Here is a 17,446-nt window from a genome sequence, read left to right on the forward strand (position 1 = left end):
GGCCTCAGCTATTCACAATCTACATCAATGATTTGGATGAGGGGACCAAATGTAATATATCCAAGTTTACTGATGATACAAAGCTGGGTGGGAATGTAAGTTGTGAGGAGGGTGCAAGAGGCTTCTAGGGGATATAGACAGGCTAAGTGAGTGGGCAAGAACATGGCAAATGGAATATAATGTGGAGAAATGTGAGGTTATCCACTTTGATAGGAAAAATAGAAAAGCAGATTATTTTTTAAATGGTGAGAGATTGGAAAATGTTGGTGTTCAGAGGGACCTGGGTGTCATAAGAACAGAAGAAATAGGAGCAGGAGTAGGCCATACAGCGCGAGCCTGCTCCACCATTCAGTAAGATCATGGCTGATCGTCCACCTCAACTCCACTTTCCTGTCCGATCTCCATGTCCCTTGATTCCCCTAGAGTCCAAAAATCTATCAATCTCAGCTTTGAATATACTCAAAGACTCAACATTCACAGCCCTCTGGGGCAGAGAATTCCAAAGATTCACAACCACCTGAGTGAAGAAATTCCTCCTCATCTCAGTCTTAAATGGCCTACCCTTTATCCTGAGACTATGCCCCCTAGTTCTAGACACTCCAGCCAGGGGAAACAACCTCTCAGCATCTACCCTGTCAATCCCCTTCAGAATCTTGTATGTTTCAATGAGATCACCTCTCATTCTTCTAAACGCCAGAGAATATCGGCCCATTCTACACAATCTCTCATCACAGGACAGCCCTCTCATCCCAGGAATCAATCTAGTGAACCTTCGTTGCCCTAATCCAAGGCAAGTATATCCTTCCTTAGATAAGGAGACCAAAACTGTGCACAGTACTCCAGGTGTGGTCTCACCAAGGCCCTGTACAATTGTAGCAAGACTTCCTTACTCTTATACTCCAATCCCCTTGCAATAAAGGCCAACATGCCATTTGCCTTCCTTATTGCTTGCTCTACCTGCATGCTAGCTTTCTGTGTTTCTTGCACAAGGACACCCAAATCTCTCTGAACACCAATATTTAAAAGTTTCTCACCATTTAAAAAATATTCTGTTTTTCTATTCTTCCTACCAAAGTGAATAACCTCACATGTCCCCACATTATACTCCATCTGCCACCTTACTGCCCACTGACTTAGTCTATCTATATCCCTTTTCAGACTGTGTTCTCCTTACAGCTTACTGTCCTTGTACACGAATCACTGAAAGTTAATGTGCAGGTACAGCAAGCAATTAAGAAAGCAACTGGTATGTTGGCCTTTATTATAAGAGGATTTGAATATAAGAGTAAATATATCTTACTGCAATTATATAGGGCTTTGGTGAGACCACACCTGGGGTATTGTGTACAGTTTTGGTTTCCTTCCCTAAGGAAGGATATACTTGCCATAGAGGGAGTTCAATGAAGGTTCACCAGACTGATTCCTGGGATGGGGGGATTGTCCTATGAGGAGAGATTGAGTAGACTAGGCCTATATTCTCTGGAGTTTAGAAGAATGAGCGGTGATCTCATTGAAACATACAAAATTCTTACAGGACTTGACAGGGTAGATGCAGGGAGGATGTTTCCCCCGACTGGGGAGTCTAGAACCAGGGGTCACAGTCTCAGAATAAGGGGTCGGCCATTTAGGACTGAGATGAGGAGAAATTTCTTCACTCAGTGGGTGGTGAATCTTTGGAATTCTCTACCCCGGAGGGCTGTGGAGGCTCAGTCATTGAGTATATTCAAGACAGAGATCGATAGATTTTTGAGTATTAGGGGAATCAATGGATATGGGGATTGAGCAGGAAAGTGGATTTGAGGTAGAAGATCAGCCATGATCTTATTGAATGGCGGAGCAGGCTCGAGGGGCCAAATGGCCGACTGCTGCTCCTATTTCTTATGTTCTTATGAAATTCATTATAGCCCCATTTGGGGCGCTAAAACTTCGGAAACGGAAAAATTATCACCAGGCGCTAATGATGAGAGGCTCCCGCGAAATTCAGTTGTAGCGCTCCAAGAGGGAAGTGGAGCGCTAAATCAAGCGCTACCACTTCCCTTAGAGCACTAAAGGGAGTGAGGGGGCGGTATCGCAATGTTCCGTGCAGCGCTGCTGGATTCGCAGGCTCCTTCCCTCCCTTAAAGGGCCAATGCTCACAGCAGTTAAAGGTAAGGCTGGGGATGGGTCGGCGACGGCACCCGCGATGAGCAGCCCCAAGCACTCAGAGCGCAGAGCCGATCAATCGTGGCAATGAAAATTTTTTAAAACAGCACAAAGGGGTGAGAATTTTTTTTTGGCCTACCTTACCACTAATCCCTTTAATTACCGCACCCCAAGCGGCCGGCCGAGGTCGCAACACCTCCTGCAGCTGCCGTAGCTGACACCCGGTGAAGCTGCAGGGGGCGGAAGCGAATTTAGGATCTGGGGCGGTAACGGGGCGATGTGCACCGGATGATGTCACGATCTCCCTGGTGCAGGAGATCGAGGCGGTAAGTTTTACCGCCGGCGCTACCCTCCAATCCCCATTGAATTTCGTGGGAGTCGTTTATTTCGCCGCGCCCGGTCGGTAAGTTGTTAGCGCCCCCCACCCCCGAGGCGGTAACGGGAGGCGCAAAGGAGGCCAATTTCTAGCCCATCATTTTTTAACATGCAATAACGGAAGAAAACTATCCCCTCGGCCTGCTCTGTTTTAAATAGTCAAGTGTGCGAGGAAGCTTCAGCAACACTTCCACACTGGCCTCACCGCCACTGTTGGCACCAAAGGGAGCAGAACCTCCCGGTGACCCGCACTAAACAGGTGTCAGTAACTTCCTCTCCCCCGCCCCATCTCAGTGGCCTCTGATTAAAATACAAGCGAGCGGGAGAGCGAGAGAGAACGATAAATTATACCAAACGATTCCACACATCCAACTTATCAAGCAGTCGAGGACACGAGGTGATTTCTAAAATGATAACAGCCTTAATCAGGCAATCAGGAGGAGAAGATTATGTCTTGACCTGCGCCATCAATCTGCCAGCGATTTAATTTCATTTCCATTACAGGGTAATTCTGAAAATTTCCACCACAAAATTAACACCCAATTTTCCCATTTTAATTAGTTAAATCAGAAGATGTAGCTGTCCCCTGGGAGGCTGCGAGGTGGGATCAGTTAAGATGAAAATGATAACTACATGGCTGTAATTAGGACGGGTCAATGCATCCTCTCCCTCGAGTCAGGCTAGTTTAATTTCCCGTGATATTTGAGCGGCTGTCGCTAAGCTGTCCCATCGATTGATGCAGAAATTAACTTATTTTTCAATCAGACTCCGGCTGCCCCCTGGGTCGCCTCTTGCCTGCCTCTTTTGCAGCTGAAGCGATTTTTCATCAGCGGCTGTCTTTGATGGGGAGAGGAGCCGTCATGAATTACAAAAGACCCTTGAATGATTTTGACATTTTTTTTATCCCCTTCCTTCTCCCTTCTCACCACCGCCCCCCCCTCCCCCCCTCCTCTCGTCATCAGCAACAACACCAACTTAACAAGGTAGCAGTGCCTTGCCAGGCATCTGAGGAACCTCTCATTGTTGAGGCTTCTCCGAGAGGAGCAGGGGTCCTTAGCAGTGACTGGCACTTTAACAACAGGCAGCAGCAGGTTAGGCCGCTTGATCCGGAGCTGCTGTTAAATCTGCCTCTGGGGACCGGTTTCTTATTTTTTAAAATTAATTTCGCCTGTTAGAAACTTAATTATTACGTTTTTTTTAAATTTGAAGCCCGATAGGATACTTTATCCCAGAGCCCTAGCCCATGTCGGTGGCTAAAGCATCAGTGTCAGCCATGGCTCAGTGGGTAGCGCTCTCGCGTCTGAGCCAGAAGGCCGTGGGTTTAATTTCCGCTCCAGGGATTTTGCGCACAAAATCCAGGCTGACACGCCAGTGCAGTATTGAAGAAGCGCTGCACTGTCTGAGGTGCCATCTTTCGGATGAGACGTTAAACCCAGGCCCCGTCTGCCCCCTCGGGTGGACGTAAAAGATCCCACGGCGCTATTTTGAAGAAGAGCGGGGGGGGGGGTTATCCCCGGTGTCCTGGCTAACATTGATCCCTCATCCAACACCTAAGAACACATTATCACATTACTGTTTGTGGGAGTTTGTTGTGCACAAATTGGCTGCCGCATTTCCTACATTACAGCAGTGACTCCACTTCTAAAAAAATACTTAATTGGCTGTAAAGTGCTTTGGGACGTCCTGAGATTGTGAATGGTGGTGCTGTAAGTCTTTCTTTTTAAAGCTGCCACAGCCCAATATAATAGGGTAGGGTGCACATTATACCATATGGTGCATTATTGCCAGGAATCTTTTTTGGGGTGGGGGGTGGTGGTTTTCACAATCGGTTGCCGTAAGTTCCGTAGAAATCCCGGATACACACGGAAGTGCAACGAGACCTGGGTGTCCTTGTGCACCAGTCGCTGAAGGTAAGCATGCAGCTGCAGCAGGCGGTTAAGAAGGCAAATGGTATGTTGGCCTTCATAGCGAGAGGATTCGAGTACAGGAGCAAGGATGTCTTGCTGCAGTTGTACAGGGCCTTGGTGAGACCACACCTTGAGTATTGTGTGCCGTTTTGGTCGCCTTATCTGAGGAAGGATGTTCTTGCCATGGAGGGAGTGCAGCGAAGATTCACCAGACTGATATCTGGGATGGCAGGAATGACGTATGAGGGGAGATTGGGTCGATTAGGCTTATATTCGCTAGAGTTTAGAAGAATGAGAGGGGATCTCATTGAAACTTCTAAAAATTCTAACAGGACTAGACAGACTAGATGCAGGAAGGATGTTCCCAATGGCGGGGGAGTCCAGAACCAGGGGTCACAGTCTAAGGATAATGGGTAAGCCATTTTGGACTGAGATGAGGAGGAATTTCTTCACCCAGAGAGTGGTGAACCTGTGGAATTCTCTACCACACAAGGCAGTTGAGGCCAATTCATTAAATATATTCAAGAAGGAGTTAGATATATTTCTTAAGGCTAAAGGGATCAAGGGATATGGGGAGAAGGCAGGGAGAGGGTACTGAATTTGGATGATCAGCCATGATCTCATTAAATGGCGGAACAGGCTCGAGGAGCCGAATGGCCTACTCCTGCTCCTATCTTCTATGTTTCTATTAATGGGGTTTCTGCCAATCTCCTGCTGAAGTTCGGGTGGCTGATTGGTGGAACTCCTGATGTATGTTATAGTCGCGGCTATCCCACAGTACTACTGCTGGTGTGTCAGAAGTTAAGGTGTATAAAACCATAGGAGTGTTATGCCCATGGCACAAGGTATTAGTTGGTATTAAAGCATGTTGGTTTATGGTGACTGAGGAAGTCAAGTTCTGATCTGTCAAATCAAATGAATAAAGTGTGATGAGAAAAGTGTTACAGGAAGTAAGTGTGACACTTACAGGAAGTGCTCACCATGCGCAAGACTTTGTATTATGCAATCTATAATACATTAAGTCTACTGTTAATTTGAAGCTATATTTGCTCAAAAACAATGAATTATCCAGTAGTTTGAGTTAAGTAACTTAAATATAGTGTGTCATTTATTTCTATTGTGTGTCAAAGTGGGAGAATATGATAAATAGGTAGTTATCCTTTCATCTGTGTCTTGCACTTTCTATAACACTTGTTAAGATATAAGCTGAGAAGAATAATCAATGTTTGCCATAAAATTTAAGGCACCAACTCAGTTCAATCTAAACATCCTGTTAAGATTCATTAACTGCTTGAATGTTGCTATTGCAGTGTAGGGTGTTATGGCACTTGTTTGATTGTATTACTGCACTGTAACCGCACTCCGCCAGCTGTGACTGTGTGTAGTAAAACATTATCCGCAGCGGTCAGAAAGTGAAACAAACTTGTCTCACGACAAAATAGTTCTCGAACACTTTGCCGTTTACAGGGGTGGTGCCTGAGCCCGGTGGGCCCCACTCTGGCTTTTCACCTGCAGGGCTGGGACTCGAATCCATGTCAGTTTGATCCAGCCCAGGAGCGATCTGTCAATCATGCTCGGGCCATGGACAGTTGCTGTGAGAAAATGGAAATGTCAGGCCCATTCTGTGGGGGGTGGGGACACTATTTGGAGAGGTGAAGGTTAAAGTGCATGGTTGGAAGGTAGCATACTTTGGGCTGAATTTAGCCGGCGCTCAGAGGGTGGGTTTGGAGGCGGGTCCGCTGTCAAAATAGCAAAGATTGACAGCGGGTAGGAAACCCGCTGACAACCCACCTCCATGCGAGTCTCCCAGGTGTCGGGTCTGTCGGCACAGAATTGACCCGACACCAAGTGGCGGGGGGAGACAATTTAGATCATTAACTGGCTTGTTAACAGCCAATTTAATGATATTCTGAGCCCACCTTGTAATTTTACGTGCTCCCCCACGGGTTACCCGCTGCTCGGGGAACACGCCAGCTCACCCTGTCGTGAGTTGAGTCTGCTTTGAATTATCTGATAACCTGACAGCTGCAGAAGTGGTATAAAGGAACTCAGAAACTGTTGGTTACTGCATTTGTAAGACATAGAGGGGGAAACATTCAGTTGGTTGCGCCTCCCGTTAGCGCCTTAAGAGGGCGCTAATGGGACTCAACGCAACTAGCGCCCGGGCGCGACACTGCCCACGCCTCCTGCAAAATTCAGCGGGAGGTTAGTGGTGGCGCTAACCGGTAGTGCCCTGCACCGCTGCGGATGACGTCATTGGCGTGCGCAGCGCCCCGCTCACGCCCCGGCCACGATCTTCGGGAGCGCCCCCTGACTTACCACCGGACGCTATGTCCGACGGGGCCGGGCTCTTTTGCCTGCGCTCCCGATCCCCGGGGGCCCAGCTGGGCCCCAGGTCGTGCTGCACAAGGCCCCTCCCCTTTAAGAAGGGGAGGAAGGCCTGCAATACCGTGGTGCGACGTGCTGCAATGTGTGTCGTTGCGGCACATAATGCCGCAATATTGACTCACAGCACCCCAAGAGGGATGCGGGGCGCTTCCAGTAGCGCCCCGCTTCCCTCTTGGGGCGTAACGACTCAATTTCCGGCGCGCCCCGGCGAAGTTAGCGCCCCAATTGCGGCACTACTCAATTTTTAGCCCATAGTGATTTCTGTTGCTTGCAAGTGTTTGGAGCCAACTCTATATCCAGTGGCACCTCATTGGGAGAACCTCTCTCACCATTGACAGATCGCTTCTGTCATCTCAACTGCAGCTGCCATCTATTCCAGCAACATCGATGCCCTTGAAAAAATCTCACCTTGGTCCTCTGAATCCTTCCACGATCAGCCCCAACACCAACATCACCAGACACACCAACAACATCACCAATAACATCACCAACAACAGCAACCATCTCCGCCATCACCTGATGCTGCACAGGACAGAGAGCATCAGCACCTGACATTGCTGCCCAGGAGGCCAGCGATGGCATCACCATGGCCAGATTTACTTCACTTGACGCTGTAAACCCTGGCTGCCACATGATACGCCAGGTTGACACCATCCAACATCAGCACCATAAAGCATCCTAACAATGCCCAAGCCATTCCTTTCACACTAATCACAATAGCGGGGAGGGGGTGGGGGGAGCAGTTTTGTCTCAACATTCACTGGAACTCACTAAGACACTTCTCAAGGTGCGCCCAGATCTGTCCAATAAGGTGAAGTGTTGAAAATATAGATTTCAATGTTTGACAACACATTAACAGAAACTTCACATGAACATTGGCTAAACCACTCAAGTGCCTGCCCTTGTGTGTTGTTAGTTGGAATGAATGCACTAGGATGAGGGTGAGTGTGAGGGGTGGCTAGTGAGATAGGGAAGTGATAATATAGATAGAGAGGGATGGGTGGAGGTGCAAGGTAAGTTGGTGTGAGTAAGGATCTGCAGGAGTAGGGTCGGGAAGGCAGAGTGTTGGGTATGTGATGAGTGGCACAGCAGGATGAAGTTGAGTGTGGCTTTGCAGTAACGTTGCATGATCTACTGAGATCATTGAAAGGTTTGCGCCACTGCTGCCATGCCCTCCTGATGATATCCATATGGAGGGAGTCATGCGTGAGCCTGGGTGCAGATGTGCACCTTTGTGCAGTGCTTGTCGATGTTTGCAGAACCTCAAATGCTGTAAAACACTGACAGCACAACTGTCAAAATCAATGTGGCCGTGGTCCCTTTACGGAAACCGGCTGATGATGCGTCATCAGACCCGCTTCCTATTAATTGGCCAGGAACCCCGCAGGGCGGGCTTAATAAGGCCAATCATGGGAAAATCATTTTTAGAGAGCGGCTACAGACGGGAGCGGGACCGGAACACGCCAACCAGCTCTCCCGCCGCCATCCCACCTCTGCAGGGAAAATTCTGCCCTTAGAATCTGACCCACCACTTGGGGACCGATAGTCCAGTCCCCACCGTGCCCGTGTTGCCCAGGCACTCCACGCACCTGTGCAGGAATGAGCTGGCCTCACCTGATGATCATTCGAAGTTCGCTCATTTGAATATTTCTCTGGTGTTCCGGGGGCGTCACTCATGACCCACCGGGGAATATGGCTGCTGGGATTTCAAGCACCAGCAGCCATTCAAGGGCTGCTGGCTGCCTGTTAAGCACTATCAGCATTTTCCATTGTGGGATAGAAGCAGAGTTAGTACCAAGGCAGGGAGACAGGGTATTTGTTTTCAATGGTATCTGCACTTCAGCACCTGTTCCAAATGGGCTCAATGCATCCGGAGCACAGCTCAGGTGCTCCAGTTACATTATTGGGAGACCCCCGCCCCCACCCCCCTCCCCCTCACACACATTTTAAACTTTATGGAGCCATAATGAGTCTTACATACAGTTTGTGTGCAGACGCCCAGCACTCAAAGGGCTGGTCGAGCGCAGTGAGGTGAGGTAGACAACTTGAGCCCATTGTAGGCCTCAGGCTTCTTGGGCCTGATATAATAGGTGTTATTATTGGCCCCCATCATACCTGAGTGTTGGATTCAGAAAACCGGTGCACAAATCAAGAAAAGACTCTCCCTACACTGATATCGCACACTTTGCTAAGCAGAAAACTTATAGAACTTTTTATATAACTTAAAAATGGCTGCACCACAAATATAAATAACTCAAAAGCGACATACTGTGGATGCTGGAAATCTGAAATACAAACAGAAAATGCTGGAAACACTCAGTGGGTCAGGCAGCATCTGTGGAGAGAGAAACAGAGTTAACCTTTCAGGTCCTTTTGTCAGAATGTAAATAATTCTGTTTCAACACCTCGATTTTAAAATTCTCATCCTGGTGTTGAAATCCCTCCATGGCCTCACGCATCCCTAGCGCTGTAACCTCCTCCAGCCCTCCGAGATCTCTGGGCTCCTCCAATTCCGGCGTCTTGCGCATCCCTGATTTTAATCGCTCCACCATTGGTGGCCGTGCCTTCAGCCATCTGGGCCCTAAGTTCTGAAATTCCCTCCCTAAACCTCTTCGCCTCCCCAACTATCTCTCCTCCTTTAAGTTGCTCCTTAAAAGCTACCTCTTTGACCAAGCTTTTGATCCTAGTACTTCTGCGTGTGGCACGGGATCAGATTTTGTCTGAAGCGCCTCGGGATGCTTTCACTATGTTGAAGGTGCTTTTGAATTGCAAATTGTTGTTGTTATGTTCAATGCCGAGCCTTAAGCGGGTGATTTCTTGCCTCCAGATGTGCTGACGTTGTCGATACTTTAATCTACCTCCCTTTCCCCCCCACCCCTCCTTCCCCTACCCTGGTCAGGTGTGGTTCCAGAACCGCAGAGCCAAGTGGAGGAAGCGCGAGAAATGCTGGGGCCGCAGTAGCGTCATGGCTGAATACGGGCTGTACGGAGCGATGGTGCGGCACTCCATACCACTGCCGGAATCGATCCTGAAATCAGCAAAGGATGGGATCATGGAATCCTGCGCTCCGTGGCTTCTCGGTAATTGTTTATTTGTTCTGGGTCACAGCGGTCGCTCGAGAGGTGTCGATATGGAAATACATAGAGGTGTTTTTTTTTAAAGAAATACACGGGGGAACTGGGCTGCATGTGCTGACTAATGGATTTGGTTACAGCAGGTAACATAGCACAGCACAGAAGGAGGCCATTCAGCCCATCGTGCCTGTGCCAGCTCTTTGAAAGAGCTGTCCAATTAGTCCCACTCCCCCTGCTCTTTCCTCATAGTCCCTTTTCAAATATATATCCAATTCCCTTTTGAAAGTTACTATTAAATCTGCTTCCACCGCCATTTCAGGCAGTGAATTGAAGGTCATAACAACTCGCTGGATAATAAAAATTCTCCTCAACTCCCCTCTGGTTCTTTTGTCAAATATCTTACATCTGTATCCTCTGATTAACGACCCTCCTACCAATAGAATCATAGAATGGTTACAGCAGAGAAGGAGGCCATTCGGCCTGTCAAGTCCGTGCCAGCTCTCTGCAAGAGCAGTTCAGCTTGTCCCACTCCCCCGCCCTTTCCCCGTAGCCCTGCATTTTTTTTCTTCCTTTAGGTACTTATCCAATTACCTGTTGAGAGCCATGATTGGATCAGCCTCCACCACCCTTTCAGGCAGTGCATTCCTGATCATAACCACTCGCTGCATAATAAGGTTTTTCCTTGTGTCGCCTTTTGTTTTTTTGCCAATCACCTTAAATCTGTGTCCTCTGGTTCTCGACCCTTCCGCCAATGGGAACAGTTTCTCTTTATCTATTCTGTCCAGACCACTCATGATTTTGAACACCTCTATCAAATCTCCTCTCAACCTTCTCTGCTCTAAGAACAACAACCCCAGCTTCTCCAGTCTATCCACGTAACTGAAGTCCCTCATTCCTGGAACCATTCTTGTAAATCTTTTCTGCACCCTCTCCAAGGCCTTCACATCCTTCCTAAAGTGTGGAGCCCAGAATTGGACACAATACTCCAGTTGAGGTTAAACCAGTGTTTTATAAAGGTTCATCATAATTTCCATGCTTTTGTACTCTATGCCTCTATGTATGAAGCCCAGGATCCCATAAGCTTTTTTAACTGCTTTCTCAACCTGCCCTGCCACCTTCAGCAATTTGTGCACATAATCCCCCAGGTCTCTCTGTTCATGCACCCCCTTTAGAATGGCACCCTTTAGTTTATATTGCCTCTCCTCGTTCTTCCTACCAAAATGTATCACTTCACACTTTTCTGCGTTAAATTTTATCTGCTACGTGTCCGCCCATTCCACCAGCATGTCTATGTCCTCTTGAAGTCTATCACTATCCTCCTCACTGTTTACTATACTTCCAAATTTTGTGTCATCTGCAAAGAAATTGTGCCCTGTACACCCAAGCCCAAGTCATTAATATATATCAAGAAAAACAGTGGTCTTAGTACCGACCCCTGGGGAACACCACAGTCCTCCAGTCCAAAAAACAACCATTCACCACGACTCTCTGTTTCCTGTCACTGAGCCAATTTCATACCCATGCTGCCACTGTCCCTTTTATTCCATGGGCTTTAACTTTACTGGCCTTTTGGAAGTCCAGGTACACCACGTCAACCGCATTGCCCTCATCAACCCTCTCTGTTACCTCATCAAAAAACTCAATGGAAACAGTTTCTCCTTATTTACTCTATCAAAACCCCTCAAACGCAGACTATTTACAGTTGATGTAAACTCCTATTGTGTACGTGAAAATTACCCTCAGTGTTTTTTAATGTGAGTTTTTCCTGGGTAACAGAGGGGTTTACGCATTAACCTCTATCACCTCAAGAACCTGGGGTTAAATCCAGACTGATGGGGTGAAGATCTCAAAGGGGTCTATGTTAAATTCATTTGGGCAGTTCTTGGTGGGCATGGGACTACAGCACAAAATTGTCCCTAAGTCGACACAAATTGGCTATCGCACTGCAAGATGGTTGCTGTGGGAAAAGGAAGCTGACTGATCCCTAGGATGAGAGGGTTGTCCTGTGAGGAGAGATTGAGTAGAATGGGCCTATATTCACTGAAGTTTAGAAGAATGAGAGGTGACTTAATTGAAAGATTCTGAGTGGGCTTGACAGGGTAGATGCCGAGAGGCAGTTTCCCCTGGCTGGAGAGTCTAGAACTAGGGGTCATAGTTTCAGGATAAGAGGTCGGCCATTTAGGACTGAGATGAGGAGAAATTTCTTCACTCAGAGAGTTGTGAATCGTTGGAATTCCCTACCCCAGAGGACTGTGGATGCTCAGTCATTGAGTATATTCAAGGCTGAGATCGATAGATTTTTGGACTCTAAGGGAATCAAGGGATATGGGGATTGGGCGGGAAAGTGGAGTTGAGGTTGAAGATCAGCTTATTGAATGGCAGAGCAGGCTCAAAGGGCCATATGGCCTACTCCTGCTTCAATTTCTTAAGTTTTTATGTTCTTATGTCATGACACATGACACCGGGCCAGGGGTAACTGTTCTGAGGTTGAGGGTGAGATCGAGGTAGAGTAAAGAGCGTTTTACTGTGTATCTCTACTCTACCTTAATCTCACCCTCAACCTCACAACAATTACCACTAGCCTGGTGTCATGTGTCATGACATAAGAAATAGAAGGAGGAGTAGGCCATATGGCCCTTGGAGCAGTCACCTTTTGGCTCAGGTTAAGTGAAACATGTCATGTTGGGGAAATAAATAGCCAACCATCATGGGGATGGAAAATAGGTTGGAACACTGACCTTTCAACTAGCTTTCAATCCAGCCTCAACTGATAAAATGGAAGTCTCTCCTGTAAGGTCCAACAGGAAATGAGATTGGGCCAATGTAATCCCAATTCCAGGTGAATGGGGTCCACTGCATTGTAACAACCACGATTCAGTATTAATTGACAACAAATTCTCAGTCTCACTCCAATAGTCCAGAGGAGTGACGGGAGTTGGAATAATGGAAATGGTGTTGTTTTTGGGTAGGGTTTATGCTCATTTGTGGGATAGAGCAGAGGGAGCTTTACTGTGCACCTAACCCATAACTGATCTGGGGGTACTCGATGCGCTGAGATTGGGTGCCAAAAAAAAAAACTAGAAAAGTGTTCGATTCCCAACGCTGATGTCCCTCAGCTTGATGGTCACAGAACTCTTTACATCCCTCCAACTCTAAAAATTAAGAAGCAGCCTTCACATTCTGTGGCTTGCTGTGCGTTTTGTTTGTCTGTTGTTGTGTATATTTAAACAATTGCAAATTAAAGAATTTTTTTTAAAAGCATGTGCTCCAAAACAAATCATCTTCCATTTCAGATTTGCTTTGCTTCCTCTGCCTTCGTACTAACCAACCCCTCCCTACCTCTCCTGTAGAAACCCACCAGACTTCATCAAAGTCACAGTTATGAGGACGTCAGAGACATTAAACACAAGGGTTTCCCAATTTTCAATGGATTCAAGGTAGCCATTCAAACCTGTTTACAGCCTGGAGCGCACGACGCTATCAACTGGTCCAAACTGGCTGCCCCAGTGGAGAGAGTTGCCTGTCTGATGAGCTGCGTGTCCAATCTGGCTAACTCTAGGAATCAAATATCTTTTCCTTTCTTGAATGTCAACTGCCGCGCACAGCTGCATTGTTTAGAACTCTTTTTCTTCTTCAGAGGCGATGATATAACTGGACCCCTGTTGTAAACAATTCCTCCGCAATTTCTTTAACTACCAAGAACACACCGAGGTTTTTGTAGGAACAGGAAATGACCATTAGGTCCGTTAGTTATGCGCCTGAAAACGGGCCATAACCAATTTCTACCCCACAATACTTCCCCACTATCACTGTTGGGGTGAAAAAAGCATTTTTATTTTAGAGGAAGTATTGTTATTAGACAAACTAAACATGTAGCACTTAGCTTTACCCGACAGATATGAAGCTCCTGCCCCCTTATTTTCAGTGCTATCAAAATGAACAGTGACTTCCACATGTTTTCAATTCAATTTTTATTTGTCATATATGCAGCAGACGTGTGTACTGCACAATGAAATGTTGATTTTTACGAGTCCTCCCAATGTTCTATTTGGAGGAGAGTTTAATCAGTTTAGACCTAAACCCAGGAACCTATTTCAATGTACTTACCTACAATTAGTGTGTCGCATTGCCCAGGATAAACCCTACTAAAAGAAAGTAATCTGTCTCATTAACAATTTATGAAGAATCAACAAGGCCTTCTTGGAACCAGAGCCTCAGCATTGACACCGGGCAAGTTCTAGAATCATTTGAAGTTTTCTGTCCCCCATACTCGGTTTTATGTCGCCGAGGTTTGGCTATGGCCCTGGGGAAGCACTCGCCCTATTTACAAATGAGCTTATTCTCCAGTGAAACCTTTGTGTCTAATGGCCTGACCTGACCTGTAGTGTCTATGTTAAATGAAGCCTAGCTCCCAGGTTCCTACTACAGTTTAATCTTGGCATCTTTCTTTGCTTACCGTTTTCAGTTCAAGATGGCTTACCAATGACCAGACGATTTTCTAAAACCGAGTACCAACAATTCTTTCTAGGAATGCACAAAAAGTCCCTCGAGGCATCTGAGGTGGTGAGGAAAGTGGAAGCCGAACACGGCAGTCAGCCCAGCCAAGAGGACAACGAGCGCGAAGACAAGAGCAAGGATTCCAAGACGGCCATTTCTAAAGAGGAACTGCGGGAGAGCAGCATAGCCGCCCTCAGGGCGAAAGCACAGGAGCACAGTGCTAAAGTGTTAGGAAAGGTGTCCAGCGACGGGCAAGGCAAGATGGTGGAGGAGGAAAGGTCCGAGGAGACGAAGAGCGAGCAATCAAAAGCAACGCAAGATGAGATGTCGATTGAAAAGTTCTAAACTTTATATACAAACTTTTAGCTCTTTATATCTCCGCAGTCTTTTACGATGCAGTATCTCCAAGACTGTTTCACGGTGTCAAAAGCTACACAGCATTGGCTCTGGTTTAACTTCCAGGCCTCCCTCCGTTTTATTTTTAACTGAGGTTACTCTTGACAGATGTGTTTTTTTTAACGATTTGTTGTTGGTATATTGACTTGCTATCTAACTATAATCTATAACTACTCATTTGGAGTCGCGCCAAAGTGAAACACTGGTGGATTTTGGTAGTTTTTTTTTTCCTTTTTATTTCTCTGATGTGTTTTAAAATTTCATTCTGGTGTTCAAACTGTACTTGGATATTCCAGAATTAGTCTTAGTTGCAGCATTCTTGACAAAGCCTACATCCTCAATGACTATTGATTCATCTTTTGTAGAACAGACTTACAAGGGACACCTTATGATAAAAATATAAACACACAAGGCCATTCAGCCCATCCAGCTCATCAAAGGACCATGTGTAGGCCCAGCTCGGAATCCGTTCTCCTTCTGGCACCAAACCCATATCCCTCTACACCCTGTTCAGTTGGAAATCTGTCCATTTCCTTTTTGAAAGTTTCAGCTGAGCCCACGTCACTGTGCAAAATGGCATTCAATTCCATAAATGATCAACCTCGGTGTTGAGCAATTAGCCTGCTGTGAGTTTGATTCAGCCGGCGGTGTCCATTCATGCTTTCTGGTTCAGCGTACACTTGTGTTTTGGCAGCCATCTTGGGTTTTAATCAGCTGACACCATTGCCTTGGTAACGAGTAAATGGGCTGACACAAACACACTACAATGCTTGAGATTGCAGGTTCCGGTTTTTGAAATGTGTCACACTTTTATTTAAGGCAAATTGTTCCTGTGTTCACAGAAAGGAAGGAGCCCTTCGAAGGCTGAGTTGTTTTATGTCACTTTATGTGATATTTTCACAATGCATTTTCCCCCAGTGTGTTCTCCTTACCCCTGCTTTCCTAAAAGATGATGGGGGAGAAATTTGGTGGGCTGCGCCACCAGTTAGCGCCTAAAGAGGGCACTCAGCGGCCTTAGCGCCACTGGCCACGCCTCCCGCGATATTTAGCTGGGGCGCTAATGGCGGCGTTAGCCTGTTGCGCTGCGCCGCCACCGATGACGTCATCGGTGTGCGCAGCACCCCGCTACCGCCCCGATCGCGATATTTGGCAGCGACCGCCTCTGTAGCGCCGCTTGCTAATCGCGCCCGGTTCACGGGGCCTTCCTGTGGCGGCAGTGGCACAAATTAAGGTGGCGGTGCGGGGTGGCCATTTTTTTCGGCAACCACCTGCCAGCACCTCCGTCCCCGGCCTCCTGTTCTCCCCCCGCGGCATTGCCGGCTGCTTTCCGAGAGCCCGGCACTTCTCCTCGGTGCCGGGCTCTTTTGCCGGCACTCACGATCGCTCATCGCGCTGGTGCAGGCCCCTCCCCCTTAAGAATGGGAGGAAGGCCTGCAGTACCGCAGCGCGCCGTGCCGCAGCGTGTGGCGCTGCAGCACGTTGCGCTGTGATATTCAGTTTCAGCACCCTAAGAGGGACGTGGAGCGCCTCGAGCCTCGCCCCGTGTCCCTCTTGGGGCGCTCAAGCTGAATTTCCGGCGATCGCTGCTGCTCCGATCGCAGCGCAAAATCTGGCGCCCAGGCGAGCTTGGCGCCCCGTTTGCGGCTCCACCCAATTTCTCCCCCCGATGACTCTTGCAAGGGGCAGTTCCACGGGTCTTGATAGCCCTCCGGTATCTCAGTCAAGTGGCTATTCTTCCTGTGTGAGCCTAGACATTGTGTGCTTGATGATGGTCTCAAATAGCCTTGGGCCCAGCCTGTAACTCACTCCCAGGTACCCCATTATTCTAAAGAAAAACCATCTGAACCCCTCAATTAGATTCCAGCCTGTAATTCACTCCCAGGTATCCATTATTTTATATATAAACCATCTGAACCCTCAATTAGATTCCAGGCTGTAAATGTAGAGGAACAGAGGGACCTTGGAGTGCACCCTGAAGGTAGCAGGACAAGTAGATAAGGTGGTTAAGAAGGCATACAAGATACTTTCCTTTATTAGCTGAGGCAAAGAATATAAGAGCAGAGAGGTTATGCTTCAACTGTATAAAACACTAGTCAGGCCTCAGCTAGAGTACTGAGTACAGTTCTGGTCACCACATTACAGGAAGGATGTGACTGAACTAGAGAGGGTACAGAGGAGATTTACGAGGATGTTGCCAGGACTGGGGAATTTTAGCTCTGAGGAAAGATTGGATAGGCTGGGGTTTTTTTCTTTGGAAGAGGGAAGATTGAGGGGAGGCGTAATTGAGGTGTATAAAATTATGAGGGGCCTAGATAGAGTGGATAGGAAGGACCTATTTCTCTTAGCGGAGAGGTCAATAACCAGGGGGCATAGATTTTATGTAATTGGTAGAAGGATTAGAGGGGAGTTGAGGAGAACCTTTTTCACCCAGAGGATGGTGGGGTTTTGGAACTCACTGCCTGAAAGGGTGGTCGAGGCAGAAACTCTCGCCGCATTTAAAAAGTACTTGGATGTGCACTTGAAGTGCCGTAACCTACAGGGCTACGGAGCAAGAGCTGGAAAGTGGGATTAGGCTGGATAGCTTTTTTTTGACTGGTGCAGACACAATGGGCCGAATGGCCTCCTTCTGTGCTGTATCACCCCCAGGAATCCATTATTCTATATATA

General features: G+C 47.4%; 1 protein-coding gene across 2 annotated transcripts in view; it reads left to right on the forward strand.

Moving 5' to 3' along the window:
* vsx2 (visual system homeobox 2) overlaps positions 1-16,151 on the forward strand; it is a 68,843-nt gene extending 52,692 nt beyond the window's left edge. Inside the window, exons 4-5 of one of the 2 annotated variants that reach the window (XM_086002698.1) lie at positions 9,712-9,892; positions 14,415-16,151. In XM_086002698.1, the coding sequence (XP_085858824.1) occupies positions 9,712-9,892; positions 14,415-14,728 (495 nt within the window). In that variant the 3' untranslated portion in view covers positions 14,729-16,151. Of the gene's footprint in view, positions 1-9,711; positions 9,893-14,351 lie in introns of both variants that reach the window. The other variant, XM_086002697.1, reaches the window with a different exon arrangement.
* The last annotated feature ends 1,295 nt before the right edge of the window (positions 16,152-17,446 follow it).

The sequence above is a fragment of the Somniosus microcephalus genome, chromosome 12 (genome assembly GCF_052327205.1).
Source record: "Somniosus microcephalus isolate GS21.2 chromosome 12, FLI_Smic_1.0, whole genome shotgun sequence".
In the NCBI taxonomy this organism is placed as follows: domain Eukaryota; kingdom Metazoa; phylum Chordata; class Chondrichthyes; order Squaliformes; family Somniosidae; genus Somniosus; species Somniosus microcephalus.